At 39.0% G+C, this 25,575-nt stretch overlaps 3 protein-coding genes across 3 annotated transcripts; 1 reads left to right on the plus strand and 2 right to left on the minus strand.

Moving 5' to 3' along the window:
- Positions 1–1,856: 1,856 nt before the first annotated feature.
- On the plus strand, positions 1,857–4,087 carry MONOS_16182c2 (uncharacterized protein; the record flags this gene model as incomplete). The annotated part of the gene is made up of 1 exon (XM_067869097.1): positions 1,857–4,087. The coding sequence occupies exon 1, from the start codon at positions 1,958–1,960 to the stop codon at positions 4,085–4,087; it is 2,130 nt and encodes a 709-aa protein (XP_067733083.1). The 5' UTR covers positions 1,857–1,957.
- Positions 4,088–12,067: 7,980 nt separating this feature from the next.
- MONOS_16735 (uncharacterized protein) lies at positions 12,068–13,501 on the minus strand (the record flags this gene model as incomplete). The annotated part of the gene is made up of 1 exon (XM_067869614.1): positions 12,068–13,501. The coding sequence occupies one exon, from the start codon at positions 13,499–13,501 to the stop codon at positions 12,068–12,070; it is 1,434 nt and encodes a 477-aa protein (XP_067733084.1).
- A 5,901-nt stretch (positions 13,502–19,402) lies between these two features.
- On the minus strand, positions 19,403–24,575 carry MONOS_14445 (uncharacterized protein; the record flags this gene model as incomplete). The annotated part of the gene is made up of 3 exons (XM_067867246.1): positions 19,403–19,968; positions 20,077–23,714; positions 23,821–24,575. The coding sequence occupies 3 exons, from the start codon at positions 24,573–24,575 to the stop codon at positions 19,403–19,405; spliced, it is 4,959 nt and encodes a 1,652-aa protein (XP_067733085.1).
- Positions 24,576–25,575: the final 1,000 nt, after the last annotated feature.

A 25,575-nucleotide genomic window follows, 5' to 3' on the forward strand; every position in this document is an offset into this window, starting at 1 on the left:
TCGGAAATTTTCATGTTTATTCACAAATAAAAAAATTAAAGGTTCAATTTCTCATCTGCATTTTGAATATTGACGGAATATAATATTTTAATCACTTTTCGACACTCAATCAATGGAAGGCTTAATTCAAAAAAAATTTTTTTCAAAAAATACTCAATTTTATTATTTTTGAATAAGAAGTGTGTGATTATTTTTGTTATCATAACTTTTTTCTGAGTGTTGATTCTCAGGAGGTTCAATAAATTTGGAAAGGAATTTTTTATTCGAATGAAAAAAGCATGACAATTGGGACAAAATATTTAACTTCAGGCATTTTCATTGAAATATTATGCAACTTATATGAATTTTTTGTGATCAAAATTTTCGAAATAAATGTGTTTATTTTTTTGAAATATGTTTGATGTCACAAAACATGATGTTATTATATCAATGATGTTTGTTTCCAGTTATGAAAATCGAATTTATTTGAAATCTGATTAAGTTTAATTATGTTATAAATGAAATAATTTTTTCATGCTTTGTGCAAAAAAAGCTTGAAAGTCCGTATTTTCCCCCAATCGTTTAAAAAGACAAAGTTTGGGATTTTAGTTTTTTATCCAACATTCTTTGAAAGAAATTATAACTTTTCAGTGTTCTTTTATTAGTATTCAAAGTTAATTTTAAAATGGAAATTCAAGTAAGAGAAAATATGAATTCAAAAATAATCACCCCAGTTTTCTAATTTCGAATAATATGTTTACCAAATTTGAATAATAAATGGTGAAGAAGTTAACTTATTTCAGTCGTCCATACATTTTTGGTGCACATAAAAAAAGAAAAGAAAACATTAAAATGAAATCAAAAAATAAAAAATAAAGAAAAAGAAAAAGAAAAAAGAAAAAGAAAAAAGAAAAAGAGAAAAGAATAAGAAAAAGAAAAAAAAAAGAATAAGAAAAAGAAAAAGAAAGAAAACATAAAAAACATTATTATAATTTTTTAAACTCACTGATTGTTGTATTTTATTTTATTTCAAATGTTGGATAAATAATAAATTACAATACATAAAACAATAAATATCGTTAAAATGAACGAATGATTAAAAATAATCAATTACAAAAAGGATCAACAAAAATAAAATCTTTAACAATCTCAACAATATAAATGCTTTTTAGATTCATTATCGGTTTCTATGAAAATCAAAAGAATTTGAATTATATTTTGTATTCTGACTTTAAAAAAAATATATGGGTAATTCTTTTTGAAAAGTCGCAAATGTTTAATTTTCAAATGAATAAAAATTTCATATATTGCTCAAATTTTTATAAACATACAACAAACTTCTCTTATATAGAATCTATTTCTGGATAATGCTATTTTATTCATTCCAAAGAAGATTCGTGAGCAGAAACAGAAATTTGAACAAAATATTAAATTTTTGATTTATTTGAGAATTAAACATTTGCGACTTTTCAAAAAGAATAACCCATATAAGTTTTAGAGGACTGGTGGTATTTACGCTTTAATACAAAGTTATTAATTTTCATTTCTTGACTTAATATATGAATAAAACGAATTATTTTTGAACAAATTATTTTTTTCTTTATTGAAATGTTAATCAAAAATCTTTAAAACAAATACTCAATTTTGTTCCTCAAGGAATAATTATGATAAAAATGTTATTTTTTACTAATTTTTCTTTTTACAATTTTATATTCATTGAAATACTAATTTTAAAAAATTCAAGCATTATCAAGTTGATTTTATTATTTTTTTCAATTTTCTATAAGATTCAAAATATATTAGTATTACGATAAAAAACTTTCAGCAAACAACTATTTTTCAATTTTTCTTCATAAAATACAAAAAGTAAATCAATATTTACGATAAAATAACTTTTTAAAAAAATTCATCGAAACGAAAAATAAAACATGCACATACACAAAATTTTAAACTCAACAACGTTATTCAAGTGCTAGGTATGGGGATGGGGAAGGATGTTGAGGCAGGGGCATTTGATCTGAGTGGGAGCATTGGGGTGTTGACGAACATTACATTGAAGGGGTGGAGAAGTGGGGGAGAGATCTATTCAGGCAGGCTGTTTGGAGGGAAGGGATATGGAGGGGAGAAGGGTGGAGGTGAAGAAAAAGGAGGAGAAGGAGGAGAAATGGGAAGAGGAAGAGGAAGAGAAGGAGAAGGAGAAGGAGAAGGCATTGAAGGGAGTATTTCGGTGAGTGAATCACACTTCTCTTCTTTTTGTGTCTCATCAGCCCCATTCCTCTCGTCGCCTTCAATACCCCTAATGTCCCTCTCCAAACTCACATTTTTCAACATCTCAACAGCAAATGAGGCATGCTCACCTTCAACAACAACGTCATCCCAAACCTCATGTTTTATGAGTAGCTGCTCATTCTCATCAGTTTGTGATGCGTATGATGGAGGAATTGTCACTTCCCTCAACAACCCCTTTGCCTCTTTGACTGCCTCAAATACCTCGTTTGTTGGATGTTGCAGAACAAGAAATGTTGTTTGCGAAGGAACATCAGACAGAAAGTTGACTCCAGGGAGGCAGAACGAAACAGAAAATGGAGCAAATTCATTCACTTGGTGTGAATGGAACGGATCGAAGGCTAATGGAAGCAAAGATGATTATGCCGATGAAGCTTCCAATGGTGGAGCAATTCGAATGTATAACCTCAATTCAGGAGAACTGATAGTTTCGCATTGTTTATTCAATGATTGCTATGCTCATTATGCTGGAGGAGGGGTCATGTGTTTTGGAATCAGTTCGGTTGAGATTGAGCACAGTTTTTTTAATTCTTGTGAAGGACAAAATCGATATGGAGGAGGAATGTTTGTTTATACGATTTCGTCGTGTGTTCGGATCAGTAGATGTGAATTTCTCAATTGTAAATCAAATGAGGCTGGAGGAGGACTTTATCTTAATGATTTCAAGGTTTCAGGAACAGGATGTATTGGAGAAGAAAATGAAGGAGGGGAAAGTGCGTGTGTGTTTGACTGCAGTTTCACTTCATGTTCAATTACGAACGATTGGGGTGGAGGCATGTTTTGCAAAAATGTTCCCAATCAATTCAAGATTAGAAGCGTCAGGTTTATTTCGTGTAACGCATCGACCAGGGGAGGCGGATTTCATTTGGAGCCAATAAAGCAAACTGTACCAGCTGATGGGCTTTATTGCTATTTCCTCTTCTTCCATGAATGCAAATGCTCGGGTGATCCACCACATGGTCACGACATGATATACTTGGACAATTACAATCACTATTTGAAATCAGGAAATCCGTTCAAAGAATGTTACACCACAAACACAGATGATCAGAGAGTGTGCTATGCATACAATTATGCAAGTGCAAAAGCTTGGTCATATAACCAAACATCAAAAAAGGTGTGGCTGAACGAATGGTCGAAGGTTCTGTTTGTGGGGGTGAATGGTAAGGACTCGAGTGGGCTGTGTGGAATGGGCGAGTCAGCACCTTGCAAGACGGTGGGACACGCAGTGGAGACGGGCTTGGAAGAGCTGAGCTCATCAATCACGCTGATGGAAGGGAATCACACGAGCGAGGCAACAACGATTGATATTGGAGAAAAGAAGATTTCAGTCATTGGGAAAGGCAAAGATAAAAGCTCGATTGGAACAGGAACACTTTCATCGGTAGGAACGCTATTCAGCGTGTCAACAGGTCATCTTGGTTTATTGCACATGAAGGTTGATTGCAATTCAAATTCAAGTCCTTCGCCGAGCGTGGTTGTGGTGTCTGATGGGGGTGGGTCACTCTCATTGGAGGATGTTGTGATCACCACGAGTGTTTCTTCAGGAAACTATGTGATGTCGTCGTCAGTGTTTGTGGTGCCGCTGTCGCAGCTATCGATGGTTGATGTGGAGATAACAGATATGAATGTCTCAAAATCATTGTTCTCTGAGTCGGATCTATCTTCTCCTTCTTCTTCTTCATTGTCGTCATTGTCGTCATTTTCATTGACTTCGTCTTCTTCATCTTCTTCGTCGACTTCATTGTCTTCATCGCCTCCTCCTGCGCTGTTTTCGACTCTTCTTCCTTTTCTTCTCAGAAAGCAGTTTCACCAACGATAGTTGGCATTTCTTCGTTTGGTCAAGCACAATAACCCCAAAATAGCAACAATGCTTGGCAAGATGTTCCAGCAGCACTCGCCTCTCAGAGCCATCAAGTCAATCAAGCTCGTCAAGTCCGTCAAGTCCGTCAAGTCCGTCAAGTCCGTCAAGTCTGTCAAGTCTTTCAATAGCGCCAATGAAATCTATTGCCAGCCATTTTCTTTGATTCTGCACACATTGCTATTTCCGGCACACAACTGAAAGTCACAAATGGAAGGGCATAAAACACAGCGAATGCGAAGGAACTGAAGCAGACACAGCGGAGAAGACAAACAAATTGATTAATGCAAGGATCTAAATGACAGCTACAATGCAAATATAACGAACACAAAGATACGAAAATGAAGATGCAGAATGCCTTGGACAAATTAAAAACGATCTTCAAAGTGGTTGTGCATCGACGTGAAGAGGTTGCAGCTGCTGTTTTTCTTTTCGCGAAAATCAACAGAATTTTCTGATGGCAAAAACCATGCCAACCGCTCACCAGAACAGCTACCCCATTAATGTCCATTTCTGAAGGAAAAAAAAGGCCGTTTCAGCATGCAAGCAGCAGACGCATCGCCACGTCATTCCCTTTCACAATTTCCCAACTGACAATTGAAGAGTTCGCGTATCATGAAGGAATTCCTCGGTAAGAGAAGTCATCTGAAGAAGTAAATGAAGAAAAAAAAAGAGATGAAGGCGATGAAGGTGATGAAGGCGATGAAGGCGATGAAGGCTTGGAGGAAAATGAAGAAGAATATAAGGAAGAAGAAGAAGAAGAAGAAGACAAATATGATTATGACCAAGAAGGGAAAAATTATATAAAATTTTAATTATTGGGAGATGCATTTGAAAATAATGACGGAGAAGAATTCGATGAAGAAGATGAAGGAGATGACGAAGAGGAAGAAGATGAAGAAGATGAAGAAGATGAAGAAGATGAAAAATATGAAGAAGATAATGGCCAAGAAGATAAAGAAGAATATGATAATGGACAAGAAGGATAAAATTTATGTAATTTCATTTGTCAAGGAGGTGCATATGAAAAAAATGACTTCGAAGATAAAGACGATTAAGGAAATGAAGATGGAGAAGAAGATGATGATGATGACAGCGATGATGGCAATGACAGAGATGAAGATGACAAAGATGGTGAATATGATGTTATTGTCAAGTTTGAATACTATACATCTTCTGACAGAAGATATTCTCAGCATCACGGCCTCGTTCTCTGCTCTTGTGAATAACGTTTCAATGATAGAAGGCTGAAGACAAAGGTCAAATGACTCAAATCCATTTTACCTGTAATTTGCCTCCAGCTGCCTGTATTACGCAAAACTGTCCGTTTTTCTCGTTTTTTCGCCTCTCAAGCCAAGCAATGAAAAGCAGTTCCATCGCTCCCCCCAGCGCATAAAATCAATGTCTTGCCCTTCTCATTCCAAGAAAGGCGCCTTGTTCTGTTCTAGCTGCCTCCAATGTCCTGTTTCACTCATCTGCCCCAATCGCCCCAACAAACTTAAAAATGAAAATGTCCTCTTCCTCTTTTTAAAAACGTTCCCTTTTCATTGAAGTTGGCTGTTCTTCCTTTTGGCCTTGGAAGTCTTTCAACCCCGTTGATTTCTGCATCATTAAATTTCATTTTTCATCACATTTCTATCCATCGCGCATGTTGAGTCCAAAATAAGTCACATAAATATTTATGATAAAATACATTCAGGCTCTAATAATATATTTGTAAGATAACATTTGACTCGCTTCATTGCTGTTCTGTTCTGCAAAGAATAAATTGTCCATTTTATATAATTTGTCTGAATCACCACTTTGGAGAGGATACGGATGGAAATATCTTCACAACAAATAGAATAATATAAAATACATACATTGAAAATTCTTCATTTCCATCGAAAATATTGTCGCTCCACAGCATTCCAACAATCGAAATGAACAATTTCATCTTCCATCGAATAAATATTCTTTTGTAATACCCAACCTATTTACTGGAAATATTTCATTTAGTCAATCTGTCTTTGTTTTCACTTCGGAGTCTCACTCCGTTGACAGTTTCTGAGCATTTGGCATTTCTTGATCATTTTCCATAACGAATAAGAGCCACAAAAGAAAAAGAGCACAACTCGATGTGTCGTGGCTGAATGGGAATATGAAGACAATGCGATAACAAAAGGATGGACTTGTGGTGTGGGGTGAAGGAGTTGAGTTTTTGGAGGAGACAGGGTTTTGGAGGGGGAAAGGAACGATAAAAGAATATTTTTTGTGGAAAAGAGGTATTTTTGTGATATTTAAAAGGCAAAATGGATGTGCGGGAGATGGATTTGGATGGGATTTTGAGGGGTTGTTTTTTCGATTTTTGTGAGTTGGAAGGAGTGGAGGTCGTGTTTGTTATTTGAGAAAAGGATTTTGATGTTGAGGAGGTGGGGTGAGAAGGGGCAGAGGTGCGGAAGATGGGTGAAGCGAATGGAATATATTATCTTTGGAGGAGAGGATAAGAGATGGAGAGATATGTGGAGGAGGTGTTTTTTTATTTTCAAATGCAGAGAAGGAGGAGGCATATGGGGCAGGGCAAGAGGGAGAGCATTTGTGAGTGAGTGTTTGATAAGAAAGAGAAGTGGGGTTGAAGAAAAAAAAAGTGAGAGATATTTATTTAATATTTTAAATTTTTTATTGAAAGGATAGTTTGGCCGCGCCTCTCATTTGCAGGACAAGTGTTGGAGGCGGAGGCAGAGGAAGACGGGAAGAAGGAACATCAGCGCTGGCTCTTTGCATTGGAGGTGCGGAGACAGAGGAAGATGAGGAGCTGACTACGAGAGGCGTCTTGCAATGGAAAGAGACAGAAAAAGGATGGAGATATTTATTTTTATTTTTGGTTGGAAGAAGGGGAATGGGAGCTGGGGGGACAGGGATTGTGATATTTTGTGGAGTGATATTGTTGTTGTTTTGAGGGGAAATGGAGAGAAGAAGAAGAAGATTTGGGCAAGGGATGGGAAAGGATTCTTCAGATGGAATCTTCTTCTTTTCCAGTTCTTTATGGAATAGAGTTTGTGAAGTTATTTAAGTGGAAATAAGACCAAGGATTGGAAGTGAATGATTTTTAGGAGAAGCAGAAGGGAAGCGAAGAAGGGGCGGATGGGCTTTGTTGGCAGAAAGGAACGATATTTTGGGGAAAAAAAAGGAAATGAAGAAGAAAGGATGAATTAGAAAAAGTGTGTGAAGAAAATTCATTATAAAATAATTTGTTGTTATTTGTTTTGTTTTGTTTTTTAAAAATATCTTTCACATTTTTTTTTACAAATTTGTATATTTTTTATATTAAATTTCATGATATTTTTTATTTTATATATTTTTATTCGGAATATTCAGTGAATTTCCGAAAGATGCGCAGAAAGCCATCACATGTTGTCTGAGGAGCGCAGATTGTTTTTTTAGCTTTGCTTGAAGAATGAGAGGAGGAAGAGAAATATTTCATATTTTTTGGATTGAGGGTTGGATGGAGGAAGATGAGAAGAGAAGAATGGTGAGAGTGAGGTTGGATGGGCAATGGAAGAGCGGGCGAAAACAACATTTAATTTTTTCTTTATTTTTGGAATTAGATTTGAAAGGCGAAGGCGTGGTGTGTGTGGTGCTTGGAGTGGATGATGTTGGGGTGAGAGGCATTTGGAGAGAGGCAAACAGGGGACGAGGGGAGTGAAGGGAAATGAAGATTTGTGGAGGTATTTTGTTCTTGTTTGTTCATATTCTTCATGTTCCATTTTTTATTTGTATTTGTATTTGTATTTTTTGATTTGATTGATGTGTGATGCGATCAGGTGTTGTCAAAAGCGCTGGGGGAGCATGAAACATGGGATGTGGAAACACTGCTTTTTTTATGAGCATTCCTGGAAGAAATTGGGAGAAATCAGCAACCGAAGAGTGTTTGGCAGAATGAGCGAGACGGAAAAAACTGAAGAGAATGAGGAAAGAAATTTTTGTGGAATTTTTATTTACAAAAATCTTTTCGGAAGCAGCAGCAGAAGAGGCAGAAAAGAGGAACTCAAGCTCAATGGGATATTTTTTGGCATGGCGCTAAGAGGCATGGGGAAGGGGGAGAAGGAAAAGGAAGAAATTCTGTGAATGAATTTCATTTCTCTTCTTTTTGCCAATTTTTTATCGCCGCCCTCTACACCCCTTAAATCCCTCTCCAGACTCACTTTTTTCAACATCTCAACAGCAAATGATGCATGTTCACCTTCAACAACAACATCAACCCAAACCTCTTGTTTTATGAATGGTTGCTCATTCTCATCAGTTAGCGACGCATATGATGGCGGAATTGTTCATTCCCTCAACAATCCTTTGGCTTCCTTATCTGTTTCAAACACCTCGTTTATTGGGTGTTGTCGAACAAGGAATGTTGAATGCATTGGAACTGAAACTAATAGGCTGGCTCCAGGGAGACAGAACATTACAGTGAATGGAGCAAACTCATTCACTTGGTGCGAGTGGAGTGAATCGAAGACGACTGGAAGCAAAGATGATTATGCCAATGAAGCTTCCAATGGTGGAGCAATTCGGATGTATAACCTCAATTCAGGAGAACTGACAGTTTCGCATTGTTCATTCAATGATTGCTATGCATATTATGGCGGAGGCGGAATCATGTGCCGTTCAATCAAGTCAGTTGATATAACAAACAATTTATTCAACGCTTGCAATGCTCAAAACAATGCTGGAGGGGGATTGTATGTTGTATTAATTTCATCATGTGTTCGGATCAGCGGATGTGAGTTTCAGAAATGTTCTTCTTATGGCTGGGGAGGAGGACTTTATCTTGATAATTTTCAGGTTTCAGGAACAGATTGCATTGGAACAGAAAATGGAGAAGGGGAAAGTGCGTGTGTGTTTGACTGCAGTTTCACTTCATGCTCAGTCACAAATTCGCAAGGTGGGGGCATGCGTTGTGCTACTGTTCCTGCAACGCAATTCAAAATGAGGAGCATTCAGTTTTTTTCATGTTCTGCACGGCAAGAAGGTGGAGGATTGTGTTTACATCCAAATCGAGCAACAGCACCGAATGATAAATTTTATTGTTATTTTTTGTTTTTCACGAATGCAAATGCTCTGCAGCCACTCCATATGGGCATGATATGATATATTACGATAATAACAATTTATATTTATCTCAAAATAACCCGTTCCATGAATGTTACACAACAAACACAGATGACCAAAGAGTATGTTATGGATATGATTTATCGAATTCAGGGAGTTGGAAATTTCAGCACACAGAAAAAAAAGGATTGGCTGAAGGACAAGACGATATATGTTTCAATGAATGGAAATGATGCATCTCCACTTTGCGGATCAAATGAATCAAATCCGTGCAAAACGGTGAAGAAGGCGTTTGAGATGTGTGAGGTGCAGATTAGCTTGACAATCACGCTGCTGGATGGAAATCATCAAAGCGAGACAACAACAATTGAGATTGGGTCAAAGAAGGTTTCAATCATTGGGACGAGCAAAGAGAAGAGCGCGATTGGAACAGGAGTGCTTTTTTTTAAATCATGACTGGATGGTTTAAGATGCGTGAATAAGTATGCCCAACATTTTTCAAAAACAAAAGTGGATTAATATTTTGCATACAAATACCAAAAAAATGCATTTAGTCGTAGCTATTGTTTGTAATAGGAAAAAGCTTTTTTACATATATTTTTATAGATTTTTCATCATTTTTTTCATTCTTATATTTATTACAAAAACATTATTAGCAACAGAAAAAAATAAATATATTTTTTCTGTGCAAAATTTGAAAAGAACATCAGGTCGAAAAAATATATTTTTGTGATTGCTTATGCAGAATCATTTTTTTTCCTTGTTATTGTGAATAAAATCTTTCATTCATGTGAGTTATTATCTGTGGAAACTCCAGTGTATGAACTTAAAGATACTGTTTGCCAAAACGAAATCCATATTCCGTTGAAAAGCTGAATCTTCCTTTTCGGATTATTTTTACACACATACATATTAACAAGTGTGTATACATATGGACAATTCTTTTTGAATTCATGATAATTTTTAATCTTTTTTTTTCTTTTCTTTTTCTTTTTTTCAATAAAAATATTTCTTTTTTTGAAAACACTTCAGAAGCATTAACCAATCTTTGTGAAGAATTGTCATTAGCAAAACTTATCAATGTATATTGGGTGATAATTTTTGATGTCATGCCTTTACTGTAAAAAATTTCGGTTTTAATATATATCTTGAATGGTGATAAATGAACACTGAAAATTGATAATACCTTTTCAAGATAATTATGTCATGAACTTATCTCAAATAATGGCTTTTGCAACAATTATTTTATGTTCGAAATTTGATAAAAAACTTTTTGTTATTGGCAAAAAAACATTTTTTCAAATCAACACTCCGAAAAAAGTTATGATTTCAAAACAAAAAAGTCGCACAATATAACTTTTCAATAACGTTTCAGATGTGTAATGAAAATCAGATTTGATAAAACTTCTTTCGAATTTGAATTGGACTTGATTCAAATGGTATTTTTTCAGAAATTATCTTTGGAAACAAATGTTTGTCATTATGATTTCATTTTTTTCATTCAAATCATAATTGTTCAGCAATCATGGAATATGTCAAATATGTCTTGATTTCTCAAAAATTCTATCATTATTTATCAAATATGTAATGTTTGTTTTATTATCAATTATTAAACAATCACATTCGTTTGTCATATTTCAATTTCAGATCTCAGAGTTTCATAGAAAAGGAAATGAATCATTAATGATGTTTGTTTATGTTCAAACAGGAAAAAGATACTATTATAAAATTTCTGTTGAATAATGACAGAATTTTTGAGAAATCAAGACATATTTGACATATTCCATGATTGCTGAACAATTATGATTTGAATGAAAAAAATGAAATCATAATGACAAACATTTGTTTCCAAAGATAATTTCTGAAAAAATACCATTTGAATCAAGTCCAATTCAAATTCGAAAGAAGTTTTATCAAATCTGATTTTCATTACACATCTGAAACGTTATTGAAAAGTTATATTGTGCGACTTTTTTGTTTTGAAATCATAACTTTTTTCGGAGTGTTGATTTGAAAAAATGTTTTTTTGCCAATAACAAAAAGTTTTTTATCAAATTTCGAACATAAAATAATTGTTGCAAAAGCCATTATTTGAGATAAGTTCATGACATAATTATCTTGAAAAGGTATTATCAATTTTCAGTGTTCATTTATCACCATTCAAGATATATATTAAAACCGAAATTTTTTACAGTAAAGGCATGACATCAAAAATTATCACCCAATATACATTGATAAGTTTTGCTAATGACAATTCTTCACAAAGATTGGTTAATGCTTCTGAAGTGTTTTCAAAAAAAGAAATATTTTTATTGAAAAAAAGAAAAAGAAAAGAAAAAAAAAGATTAAAAATTATCATGAATTCAAAAAGAATTGTCCATATGTATACACACTTGTTAATATGTATGTGTGTAAAAATAATCCGAAAAGGAAGATTCAGCTTTTCAACGGAATATGGATTTCGTTTTGGCAAACAGTATCTTTAAGTTCATACACTGGAGTTTCCACAGATAATAACTCACATGAATGAAAGATTTTATTCACAATAACAAGGAAAAAAAATGATTCTGCATAAGCAATCACAAAAATATATTTTTTCGACCTGATGTTCTTTTCAAATTTTGCACAGAAAAAATATATTTATTTTTTTCTGTTGCTAATAATGTTTTTGTAATAAATATAAGAATGAAAAAAATGATGAAAAATCTATAAAAATATATGTAAAAAAGCTTTTTCCTATTACAAACAATAGCTACGACTAAATGCATTTTTTTGGTATTTGTATGCAAAATATTAATCCACTTTTGTTTTTGAAAAATGTTGGGCATACTTATTCACGCATCTTAAACCATCCAGTCATGATTTAAAAAAAAGCACTCCTGTTCCAATCGCGCTCTTCTCTTTGCTCGTCCCAATGATTGAAACCTTCTTTGACCCAATCTCAATTGTTGTTGTCTCGCTTTGATGATTTCCATCCAGCAGCGTGATTGTCAAGCTAATCTGCACCTCACACATCTCAAACGCCTTCTTCACCGTTTTGCACGGATTTGATTCATTTGATCCGCAAAGTGGAGATGCATCATTTCCATTCATTGAAACATATATCGTCTTGTCCTTCAGCCAATCCTTTTTTTCTGTGTGCTGAAATTTCCAACTCCCTGAATTCGATAAATCATATCCATAACATACTCTTTGGTCATCTGTGTTTGTTGTGTAACATTCATGGAACGGGTTATTTTGAGATAAATATAAATTGTTATTATCGTAATATATCATATCATGCCCATATGGAGTGGCTGCAGAGCATTTGCATTCGTGAAAAAACAAAAAATAACAATAAAATTTATCATTCGGTGCTGTTGCTCGATTTGGATGTAAACACAATCCTCCACCTTCTTGCCGTGCAGAACATGAAAAAAACTGAATGCTCCTCATTTTGAATTGCGTTGCAGGAACAGTAGCACAACGCATGCCCCCACCTTGCGAATTTGTGACTGAGCATGAAGTGAAACTGCAGTCAAACACACACGCACTTTCCCCTTCTCCATTTTCTGTTCCAATGCAATCTGTTCCTGAAACCTGAAAATTATCAAGATAAAGTCCTCCTCCCCAGCCATAAGAAGAACATTTCTGAAACTCACATCCGCTGATCCGAACACATGATGAAATTAATACAACATACAATCCCCCTCCAGCATTGTTTTGAGCATTGCAAGCGTTGAATAAATTGTTTGTTATATCAACTGACTTGATTGAACGGCACATGATTCCGCCTCCGCCATAATATGCATAGCAATCATTGAATGAACAATGCGAAACTGTCAGTTCTCCTGAATTGAGGTTATACATCCGAATTGCTCCACCATTGGAAGCTTCATTGGCATAATCATCTTTGCTTCCAGTCGTCTTCGATTCACTCCACTCGCACCAAGTGAATGAGTTTGCTCCATTCACTGTAATGTTCTGTCTCCCTGGAGCCAGCCTATTAGTTTCAGTTCCAATGCATTCAACATTCCTTGTTCGACAACACCCAATAAACGAGGTGTTTGAAACAGATAAGGAAGCCAAAGGATTGTTGAGGGAATGAACAATTCCGCCATCATACACATCACAGACCGATGAAAATGAGCAACTGCTCATAAAACTTGATGTTTGGGTTGATGTAGTTGTTGAAGACGAACATGCATCATTTGCTGTTGAGATGTTGAAAAAAGTGAGTCTGGAGAGGGATTTAAGGGGTGTAGAGGGCGGCGATAAAAAATTGGCAAAAAGAAGAGAAATGAAATTCATTCACAGAATTTCTTCCTTTTCCTTCTCCCCCTTCCCCATGCCTCTTAGCGCCATGCCAAAAAATATCCCATTGAGCTTGAGTTCCTCTTTTCTGCCTCTTCTGCTGCTGCTTCCGAAAAGATTTTTGTAAATAAAAATTCCACAAAAATTTCTTTCCTCATTCTCTTCAGTTTTTTCCGTCTCGCTCATTCTGCCAAACACTCTTCGGTTGCTGATTTCTCCCAATTTCTTCCAGGAATGCCCAGAAAAAAACAGTGCTTCCACATCCCGTATTTCATGCTCCCCCAGCGCTTTTGACAACACCTGATCGCATCACACATCAATCAAATCAAAAAATACAAATACAAATACAAATAAAAAATGGAACATGAAGAATATGAACAAACAAGAATAAAATACCTCCATAATTCTTCATTTCCCTTCACTCCCCTCGTCCCCTGTTTGCATCTCTCCAAATACCTCTCACCCCAGCATCATCCACTCAAATGCCACACCACACCACGCCTTCGCCTTTCAAACGCAATTCCAAAAATAAAGAAAAAATAAAATGTTGTTCTCGCCCGCTCTTCCATTGCCCATCCAACCTCACTCTCACCATTCTTCTCTTCTCATCTTCCTCCATCCAACCCTCAATCCAAAAAATATGAAATATTTCTCTTCCTCCTCTCATTCTTCAAGCAAAGCTAAAAAAACAATCTGCGCTCCTCAGACAACATGTGATGGCTTTCCGCGCATCTTTCCGCAATTCACTCAATATCTTCAATAAAAAAAAAAAATAATCATAAAATTTAATATAAAAAATATATATAAATTCTCATGAAACAAATCACCAAACCTGTCTCCTCTTTCATCATGAAAGGCTCACAAAGCAATCGCACAGTCCCTTTCCTGTGCTGCCTCGACTGCCCAGATGAGCATGACTGCATCCCCAAACATCCTGTCCCGACCTCTCATCCCCGTCTCCTTGATTTCCATATCCTCTTCCATTCTCATATTGTTCATGTTAGCTATCGTCGATGCGTGCCTTCCAACACACACACCCACCTCGATCCTCTTCAATCATCCACACCCGTCAGCTGCCAAAAATACAACATCCAACTCGCTTTTGTCACCCCCTTTAAAATAAAAAATATGTGTGTGAAAATCCCAGCTGCAATGTGTTCTTCCATCAGTCAGGCACTCTGCTCCACACTCTTTATCCCCCTCCCCTTTCCTGCTCCTTCTCACAATCATTGTTTCCCACTTTCGCCTTTCTTTTCCAAAAAACGAACTGCTGAAAAATCATCTCATCAAACACAGCTGCTGCAAGCACCTTTTTCTCTTGTGGGCGTCCGCTCCTCTGATCAGCCACAAGCCGAACCCTGCTCCCCACAAACAATCTCGCTTATCAATCAAACACTGCCAAACACATGAAATTCAGAAAATGAACAAATATCCCCCAAAACAAGTTTAATTTTTGTTTTCACACACCCCTCTCAACCTCGTCCCTTTTCACTCAGCCATTGCCAAGAAAAAAAATATCAAAATGATTTATTGGTTTGAGTCTTTTTTGTAATGGATTCAATGATCATCAGATTCGAAAAAACGGAATATTCCATTCACAGAATGAGAAATCCGTGAGTGAACATTGCCTGTAGAGCTAGAAATATTATTTCCTGTGGAGATAACAAGAAACGAGGCAATGCAATATTTTTGAAATTCTGTCTGATGATTTTTGTCAATTGGATGGTCAAGGGGAATGCAACAATTTCATCAATCACACAAAAAGACATAATGTATGTATTTTATATTGTTCTATATGTTGTGAAGATATTTCCATCTGTATCCTCTCCAAAGTGCAGGAATGTGAGTTATTGTTGAAATGGCCAATCTCCGCTTTGTGGAGCAATGCGATGAGAACGGAGCAGATTATTGTATAGCCATTGGGAAATAAATGAAGTTACGGAAGATACATGATTTTTATTTGGTGCAGGAGGTGAAAACAAATTCTACTGATGTTTTGTTGAATGAAGACAAAAAGTGGATGGAATTCTGTGAAGGACAAAATCTGCACAAAATTATATAGCATTTTGGAGCATAAGGCAAGGGAGAAGCTTTTTTGGCAAGGAAAGTGGCTGGCAATATCGAGGGAAGGATATTAATCACATAAAAAAGGCAAGAATTCAACGAAAAAAGGAGAACCCCAAAATATCGGTTTTATTTATAAGGTTTTCCTGTTTCTCGGACTGTGCCAGGCAGACATGGAAGGCTGCGAAATTCTATTTGTGATTCCGCTTTTGCTTCAAAAGAGTGGAGAAACGCCAACTACGAGACATCCAATTGTCGAATATTTGTTGGCAGTTGAACAACATTCAGGCCAGCCGCTTTTGGATTTCATTCTTCGAAGGGACAGCCATTTTGAGCAAGCAATGTGATTATCATTCGAAGTTTGCTTTCTTCGACGCCACAGCCAATGAAAGAGAATATGATGGTTTTTGTTTTCATCGTTTGTTTTTCAACAAAGCTGTTGTTTCGCTCAGCTTCTATGTTTGTGCATGGTCCATTGAATTTTGTGCGTTGAGTATCAGAGAATGCATTTCAGAAGCATTGTCATCTGCATCGTGAGCATCGATGAATGAATGCCAACCTTTCCATCCATCTTCCTCTTCGCTGTTGAAGCACAGCCAACTCATTCTCTTCGTTTTCATCAGGGTTTATCTTCCTCATCCGCGATCTCGTTGGCATTTGATGCCTTCCAATCACGCAGGCCGAAGAGCGATGTCCTTCAAGCACAGAAAGATGAGCATCCCTTCCTTCCTCTGCAGCCCCTTTTCGTCTGCTTCAATCTGCCGATCGTTGTCGTCTATTTCTTCTTCCCCTTTTTCTTCTGTGAAGCGAGCTTGGCCAAAAGCACAAAGTGTGGCCATTCAAGCCACAAGTACCCAAAGTCTGCAAACGGTAATTTTTTTTTTTTTCGCTGGAGATTATCTTCTATCTTCTTTATTTTTTTTTTTATTTCAAGATTTTGAAGGATGGAAAAAGCGACGCAAAAAAACATTTATTTTCTTTGTTTGTTCATTTGTTGAAGGAAGGAGCAGGAAGGCGGAGGGAAAGGGACAGGGCAGGATGGAGAGAAGAAGAAGAAGAAGAGGAAGAAGAAGAAGAAGAAGAGGATAATAAAAAGAAAAAGAAAAAGATTGAATGAAAGTGAATGGATAGGAATGGTACTTGGGATGGGCCTGTAGGATTTGGTCGAATGGGTTGAAGCGATGCAGATGCGGAAGGGATGCACAGAGGGTGGATGGTGTGTCATTCTGCTTTGTCTGAATTATTTCTTTGTTTTGAAATTAGTTTTGGAATTTGTTTTTAATCATATAACTATATTCAATATTTATTTATTATTTAAATATATTTTGATTTTTCTATTTTTCAATTCAACTTCCGCGTTTCTTTTCCTCATTCTTCTTCTCCTTTTTTTTAAAATCAACTTCGATTGCCTCTGTTTTATATTTGCATATCTGACAAATGAATATTCTTTATTCTTTTCGATTTCATGACATTCTATAATATCAGCTCCCTGTTTCTTCTTCCTCTTCCTCCTCTTCTTCCTCTTCCTCTTCCTCTTCCTCTTCCTCTTCCTCTTCCTCTTCCTCTTCCTCTTCCTCTTCCTCTTCCTCTTCCTCTTCCTCTTCCTCTTCCTCTTCCTCTTCCTCTTCCTCTTCCTCTTCTTCTTCTTCCTCTTCTTCTGTTTATTCATCATCATCTTCTTTTTATTCAAATATGTCTGCATCGTGTCACGCAGTTTCTCCTTCTTTGACATCATCATCAACATCATCTGATTGGAATTCTTCATATTTCGTATTTTGATCAGAGAAAATAAGAGAAAATGAAAGAAAATGAAAGAAAAAGGAAGAAATTTATTTGCACAAAGAGGAATCCAGAAATCAAAAGAAAATGAGAAGAAGAGGAAGAAGAGGAAGAAGAGGAAGAAGAGGAAGAAGAAAAGGAAGATAAATTCAATCGAGGAGTTTTTGAAGGATGAGAACAAAAGCAATGAACGAACTGAAGAGCATTTACAGTTGATTCAGAAGAGATGCAATCAATGATAGAATTTCATTTATCATCATCATCATCATCATCATCATCATCTTTTTCTTCCTTTATTTCTCCTTCTTCCTCTGCTTCAAATTCATTATCATCATCTCCCTCTCCCTCTCCCTTTCCCTCTTCTTCTCTCCCTCTTCTTCTCTCCCTCTTCTTCTCTCCCTTCTTCTCCCTTCCTCTGGCAGCATTTTCTCATCCCTCCCAAAAGCATTGAATGTGCTTGTGATGTTGTCGAAGCTCTTTTTCAACACAATTTGGTGGGAGTATTGTGGATAGGGGCTGTTAGAATATCTTCTTCTTCTTCTTCTTCTTTTTCAAATTCTTCTTCTTCTTCTTCTTCTTCTTCTTTTTCAAATTCTTCTTCTTCTTCTTCTTCTTCTTTTTCAAATTCTTCTTCTTCTTCTTCTATGGTTTTTCTTCGGTTCATTAAGTTAATTTGGCATATGTTAATGCTGAACAGCCACAAAGCCATCAAACAATGCGAAGAAAAAAAAAGGATGATAATTCCGCGCTTCCTAATAAGGAACAGGAAAACATGAAAAAAAATTTCGTCTGTTTTTTTCATGTCGGAAAATAACATTCATTTGCACACAACTGCAATTGATATTCAGCCAAATTAATTCATCATCATCTTCTTCTTCTTTTTCTTCTTCATTTACAGCAAACACAAAATGTTTTATTTGTCCAAAGAAATTCGATGAACAGAATTACAAATCAAATGGAATGAAAGGACTTAACATTGGATGATGGTATTTGAGGAGAAGGGGGGAAAAGGCGGAGCTTGATGATGATTTTCAATGGAATGAAGAAGAGACTGTGATTTTTGAATTTGGAGAGAGGAAATGTGGCTTGGAGCAAAAAGGACGGATTGATTGGAGGGAGTGGAATGAGAAGGTGGGTTGAGAGAAAGGGAAAAGAAAGAGAGAGAAGAGAAAATTTTTTGATAGAACGCAGTGAGACAGGTTTTGCTCCGAAATAATGAGTTTGATCTTAAATTATGGGTGGTTTGAGTGAAAAACTTCGCCCTCCCAAATGACGTGGAAAAAAGGGCGAGATGAAAAAACAAAACAATAGCATTAAAATTTAATAATAATAAAATAAAATAATGCATTGTCCGCTTCACTTCACCACCGACTTCGCCTTTTGCCATGGTCTCGAAGACCAGAGGGCAGGGGGCATACCCCTCGGAGCTCCCTCCTGCAGGCTGTGCAGGGATCCGGTGAGGCGAAAATTAAAAACGGAGCAGAAAGAAAAACCACTCTCGCTTTCGCGAGGCGTGGAAAAGAAAACTGCGTGTATAATGCTCTGCCTCCCACTCTTCTGCTGCATCAGCAGAGCAACCCCAATCATCACACACTGCATATTTAATATTCAATTCTTCTCTGTAAAAAAACAATAATAATCTTGTAAAGGAGTAAGGTTCTTCTTAACGGTTTCAATAACATTCCTGTTTATCAATACAGGTTATGGATGCACTTGATATCTCTGGACGGATTATCTCTTTCTATCTCCTCTGTTCTCTCGCCACTTTTTTCTCGTCCTATTCTTCACCCTGTGTTTCTCTCTCTCATCTCGCACCCAGCCGCTCTGAGTCTCTCCATCCGCGTTAGTATTATTTCGGAGCAAAACCTGTCTCACTGCGTTCTATCAATTCGCAATAGAGCGAATATCCGAACGCAAGGAGCAGGTTTGCTCCTCAATAATGAGTTTTGAAAGCCCTCGTTCTCTTCTCTCCTCTGATCTTAAACCCTCTTGCCTAGCACATTGTCGTGCGGCGGATGAACAGAGGGACTGCGGATGAAGGTGCGGCCTCTATTCCTACTCCCTCCCCCTCTTGCGCTGTTTTCGGGGGGTTCTTGATCGTGTCTTCCGTACTTGAGCGGGCATAATAATTTGTCCTATGCTTCTCTCTCCGCGTTTCCTCCGATCGGTCTCGAGTTTCTTCTGCAAGGCAGGTTGTCTGCCCTCCGCCAGCTCCATGATGCTGCGGGGAATTATGGACGGTGTCTCATCACCCCTGGTGGGTTGTGTTATATCGTCCTCATGATGCGAACTCTTCTCTCGAGTCGGCCCTCGTCTCTTCGAATTCTTTCTCTCACTCGTCTCCGCTTCTCCCCCGGTCTGTGATGTTTCTTCAGGTAATTCCTTAGTTACAGATTCTGTATTCTCATTTTTAATATTTTCTCTCTTGCTGTTCTTCTCCAACTTATATCCCTTCTCAGCCAGGGGTACTGGGCCTCCGATTGTCTCCAGGATCCATCTCGTGTCCTGAACTGGTAACACGGTATCATATTCCTGGGCAACTCTCGAACCTGGCGCCCATCTCACATAAGCATTGATAGCCTTCCAGTCCGCTCCTTCTCGTCTTGCTAAGTGTGTGATCACTGCGTGTCTTATAGAGTACGCGGTAAATGTGTCGGGTATTCCGTTCTATCTCAGGACAGCTACTATTTCTTCTTTGATTCTCTGCAAATTTGCGGGTTGATTCTCACTAATATCGAACCACATATGCTCATTTATAAAGGCTGCCTTGGTGTAATCCATCCAGCATTGGAGCGCTACTTCTACATCGATCTGTGGATTCGGATATTTATTTATTATAACTTTGATAACTTCACCTCCCGACGTCTTGGTTCGTACTTGTGTCTGGACAGAGTTATCTTTGAATATCATTGTCTCTCTTCTCATTCTTTCTAGCTCTGCTGGCCTTAAAGCTCCAAAGATCATAGTGAGAATGAGGGCTCTACTCTGGAGGGTCTGTGGGTCTTTCATATCGTGAGTGGCTTCTGCCCACTTCGTGATGATTGTCAAGTCCCACATCGATTTGTATCGTTTGCCTCTTCTTGGTTTCTCCCCCACATAGGTCTTTAGAAATGTCTCTATGTCTTTCACGTCAACCTTAGTCTTTCTGAAGAGGTTAATAGAATCCAGTACCTTCCGTACTGTCTGATTTATCACTCCACTTGAGAGGTTTGTATTCGAGAGTGTTTCGATGAACTCTGCCATAATCCATTTTGCATCTTTCGTTGTGAGGGGGTCAGTGTCATCCATACTCTCTCTATCTAGAAATTGCTTGAATCTTCGCAGCGCTCTCCACGTATCTCTTTCGCTCTTTTGATTTCTAAGTATTGCTGCTGCTATCTCTTTTGCTCCAACGTGTTCTCCCCATGTAAAGAAGAGGTCTCTCCCCTGAATATTCTCTTCTCCGGTACAACGCTTATTACCTCTCCTGGGGGTAATTTCCAGCCTTCCCTTCTCATCTTCGTTCCCGGTGTCATGCACTCCTGAAAGGTCCCCAGGGTCTTTGTCAAATGCCCAGGCTGCAGTAGCGGGGTCCAGGTCTGCCCCCGCCAGGCTGGCAGAATCAGAATCGTCAGATTCCTCTGAGCTTCGTTCATCTTCTCTTTCATCACTCGCCCAATGTTTCTCAGGAGCGGGTGGACTAGCACTATGTCGTCTTCTGCTGTTCCTTCCTCTCTCTTCCTTCTCATGGAGGATAGTCTCCAAGTACTTCCGCAGGGCACCGGCGCAATCTGTTCTGAAATTGTATCTAGTGTTCTCGGTGCGATTGTCTGTAATATCTCTGCGACTTTCTCCCCCTTCAGTGCATAGTCCGGCTTCTTCGCCATCCGGCTGAGTGCATCTGCTTCCGTGTTCTGCTCTCCCGGGAGATGTTCCGTCTGTATTGTCAAGTCCAGGCTGTTCAGTTTCTTCTCCAATGCTCTCAGTGTTGGGATGAGCGATGGCGCTCCCCTTTTCTTCTGGATTGTCCATCTCGTGGACATGTTGTCTGTCTTCAGACAAATATGATCTATCTTTTGTTCTTTCAGCCATGCTCCTTTCCTTTCCAAAGTCCTCAACACTGCTCTGGACTCCTTCTCGTTTATCGCTAATGCGCTCTCCTGGAGGGTCCAACTCCCGTGGACATATATCTTCTCCTCTTTGTTCTCTGTCGATATTGTCAATACTGCACCCCATCCCAGCTCTGAAGCGTCCGTTGTTAGCTCTGCTGGTCTGTTCCTTCTCTTCAGACTCCTTGGTCTGTTCTCTCGCAGAGTTTTCCTCCAATGTGTTAGTTCTCCTAACATCATTGGGTTGGGTATCACCTTTCCATTCCAGCCTCCGCGGGCTATTGCATGCCTCAGTACGTATTGCATGCGTCTCATCCACAAGCTCGCTGGTGGGTGTTGTAACCTCACAAAATTCAGCCTCCCGAGGAGTGCTGCTAGGTCCTTCGTCTTTTGTCTCCTCCTCTTCTTTGCATGTGCTATCCACTTTCGCACATCCTCCAGGAGCAGCACTCTCTTCCTCTCTTGGAGCATCACTTCCATCTTCTCTGAATTCCAACTCCATCCCAAAAACTCCACGCTCCTTGCGGGTTCCAGATTCAGCTTCTCCTCCGACAGTATCCAGCCCAGATTTCTCAGGAACTGGGCTATCTCCTGTGAGATCGATCTCAATGCATCCCTGTCTGGGTGCATGAGGAGGATGTCGTCCAGATATATCACCAGCTTTACCTTCCAATGTTCTCTGATATATGACGCTGCCCGTCTCATTATCTTCGTGAATACTCTGGGCGCGTCCTTTGCTCCAAATGGCATCCCCACGTAAGTGTAGCATTGCTTTTGGAAGCTGAAGCACAGAAAGGGACTGAACTGCTCGTCCACTTTGACATGTTGATAAGCACTCGATATGTCGAGCGTAGTCATCCAATCGTTCTCCTCCAGGAGTTCCACAACTGTCTCCTGGGAATCCATCTTGAAGTGTTTCCCTAGCACTTCCTCGTTTAAAATTCTGCAATCCAGAATCTTCCTCCACTTTCCGTTCTTCTTCCGGACCATAAATGTCGGGTTGAACCACTTTACCTCCGATTCCTGTATGGGTTTCACCACTCCTTCTTTCACTTCCTCCTCTAAGAGGGATAAATAATTGTTTGTCATCTCTGTTGTTCCCCGAAATTCTTGTCTGTGTTTTCTCTCCTCGAGTGAGATTGGGGATTGGGGATCTTTCCATCGGGCTTTTATACCACGGCTCACCAGTTTGTCTCCCCCAATCTTCCTCCACTCGTTCAGCCTGTTCACCAGTCTCCCAGGCAGTGGCTCCTTCGGTGGTCCCACTGCTACGCAACTCCCCACTTCTGGTGTCCTTTGACCAGTCTGGATCTGTGCGGTCTCTTTCCCCTCGAGAGTATCTGCAGTAGCTATCTTCCAGCTCTCCTCCAGGACGCTCCCAGTTAGGGACTCGATAACAGTCCCAGAAGCTCTCAAGGCTCTCTTCACTACCTCCCTCTCTGGTTCCTGATCGTTCATCTGTACTGTCCCGTGGGGATATACGGAGTCTCCCTCTGTGTTTACTCTCCCTGTTCCCATCTCGCGATCTCTCAAGCTTTCTATCTCTATCCTCTTCTTTCGGTCGGAAGGGCTCAGTGCCTCTTCGTTGCTCTCGCAGACTTCCAAGGGTTCCTCCCCTGTGATCGTCTGTCGATCGATTGGGACCTCCCGTTGTACTGCCATTCCCTTGAGCTCTGACAGCATCATGTCCGTTCCTGTCTCGCGGCGAAGCGCGGCTCTCTCTTCTCTCTCTGTCTCGCGGCGAAGCGCGGCTCTCTCTTCTCTCTCTGTCTCGCGGCAAAGCGCGGCTCTCTTTTCTCTCTCTGTCTCGCGGCAAAGCGCGGCTCTCTCTCCTCTCTCTGTCTCGCGTCGAAGCGCGGCTCTCTCTCCTCTCTCTGTCTCGCGTCGAAGCGCGGATATCTCTAAGCCCACTGGCTCGTTCCAGTCGCTGTTCCTGCTGCTGATTCTCCCTGTATCCTCGGGGGAGCTGGAGGGAGGGGGACTGTGAACGTGGGAGCTCTCCCAGCTGTTGCTGGGGCCTGTTGTGGTCGAGCATGTGTTGACCTCCTTCTCTGTTTGAAATTTGAGAAGCTCCCTTCGAAACCTTGCTTCTGGGATTGTCTGTAGGCAAAGCCTTGAGCGTTTCTGCCTGTGCTGTACCTCCCTGAGCGCCCGCCCCTGACTGGGGCGAGGCCGAAGGTTGTGGAAGAAACGGGGGATGCTCCATACCCTGGAGCGTCCCCCCCTGGACGAAAAAAGCTGGTGCTATCCACCAGTCTCCTGAAACTCTCCGGGATGTCCTTGGACATTCCCCCGTCCAGAAAACACTTCACGTTCTCCCAGCTAGACTGAGGGATAACTTTCAGCAAGTTTATGCGGCTAATACAGTCTGCTATTAGGGCGTACGCGCAAAAGAGCCCCCTCAGTCGCTCTTTCTCTTCTTCCTCTAGGCGCGTCTTTTTCAATTCTCTTGTAGTGAGGGCTGCAATCGCCTTCGCGGCTTCAAACCCCGATTCCAAGGCGGGCTGAAGCAGCTCGATAACCCGAGCGGCTTCTGGAGAGTCTTTTCTTCCCTCAGCAGTGACACCCGTCACTGCTAAGGCGTTCCAACTGATGTCAGTGTGTCTTGTAAAAAAGTTCTTCTCCGACTCCGGGATAAAAGTGTTCAGGATATCATCATTTATTCTGATAGATCCGGCTTTGCAAAAGTCCATAAATCTCTTCAGTTCTCCTGCTTGTTTCCTAGGCGTTAACCATTCGTCTGGGAAAATTCCCAAGAAATCTTCGGATCTATCTTGCTCTTCCTCCCGCTTTTCTGTGTTTTCGGAATCGCTCTCGCTGGTTTCTACATCGTCCCATTTCTTCATCTGGTTACGTCCGCGACTGCCCCTCAATCGCTGTCTGTGTCTTTTCTTTGCGATCATCTCTGTGTCATCAGATTCGGACTCAGATTCGCTTGATCTCGATAGAGATCTTCCTCTTGGTCGTTCCCTCTTCGTCTTTCTCATCGGTAATATTCCTACTGCTCCCGAGCGGCTCGGAACTGCTCGGCTTCTCGCCATTTCCTCAATCAAATTTTCTACTCTTGAAAGTCTAATTGCAAGATCAAATCCTCTGTCCTCGCTGTCACTGGTTTCCATTCTAACAGGATCTTGTGTCATTATTGCTGCGGACAATGGTGTGTAACAAAGGTTTATTTGTTAGCGAAGTTTGATCTTAAACCACCCATAATTTAAGATCAAACTCATTATTGAGGAGCAAACCTGCTCCTTGCGTTCGGATATTCGCTCTATTGCGAATTGATGAAAAGATTCAAAAGTGAGGAGAAAGTGTTTTGAAGATTATTTGTGTATGCTTTATTCTATTAATCGAAAGAGGCATTTTGGAAAGGAAAAGCTGCAAAATGGAATGAATTCAGCTGGCTTTATTTTATTTGGAGAGGATGAAAGCGATGAAAGTGACAAATGGACAATGAAAGTGGCAATACTTTGACAAAAGAAAAAAAAGATAGAGATTGAAGGATTATCAAGGTGTTACTATTTATTATCATTTATAATTATTTATAATTTTTTGTCATATTATTTGATCGATATTTTCTATGATTTATTACATATTTTTATTTTCACATTCATAATTCATTCTTTTTTTTTTTGAAGACTTCTTCAGAAATCAATGAGAGAACAAGGAATGAGGAAGATTAACAGAAGAAGACAACAGAAGGGCAGTTAATGGATTCAGCGGAAGAATGACTTGAAGGAATCTTTGCTATCACAAGGCATTGGCAGAGAAGATCCTTCATATTTTGAATGTTTCATTTAATAATGAGCAGAAAACGCAGAAAAGGAAATAAACATAGTGTAATATTTTTTTACAAGATTACGCAAAGAAGCAAAACAGGCATATGTACAAAATATTAAAAGAGAAAGAAGCGTTTCAGTGAGCGAATCGCATTTCTCATCTTCAACGGCATTTCTCTCGTCACCTTCCATTCCCCTTGTATCCCTCTCCAAACTCACATTTTTCAACATCTCAACAGCAAATGAGGCATGTTCACCTCCAACCACTACGTCAGCCCAAACCTCGTGTCTGATGAGCAGCTGCTCATTTTCATCAGTTTGCGACGCATATGATGGAGGGATTGTTCATTCCCTCAACAACCCC

The sequence above is a fragment of the Monocercomonoides exilis genome, assembly GCF_001643675.1.
Source record: "Monocercomonoides exilis strain PA203 chromosome Unknown scaffold8-1962414, whole genome shotgun sequence".
NCBI classification, from domain to species: Eukaryota; Preaxostyla; order Oxymonadida; family Polymastigidae; genus Monocercomonoides; species Monocercomonoides exilis.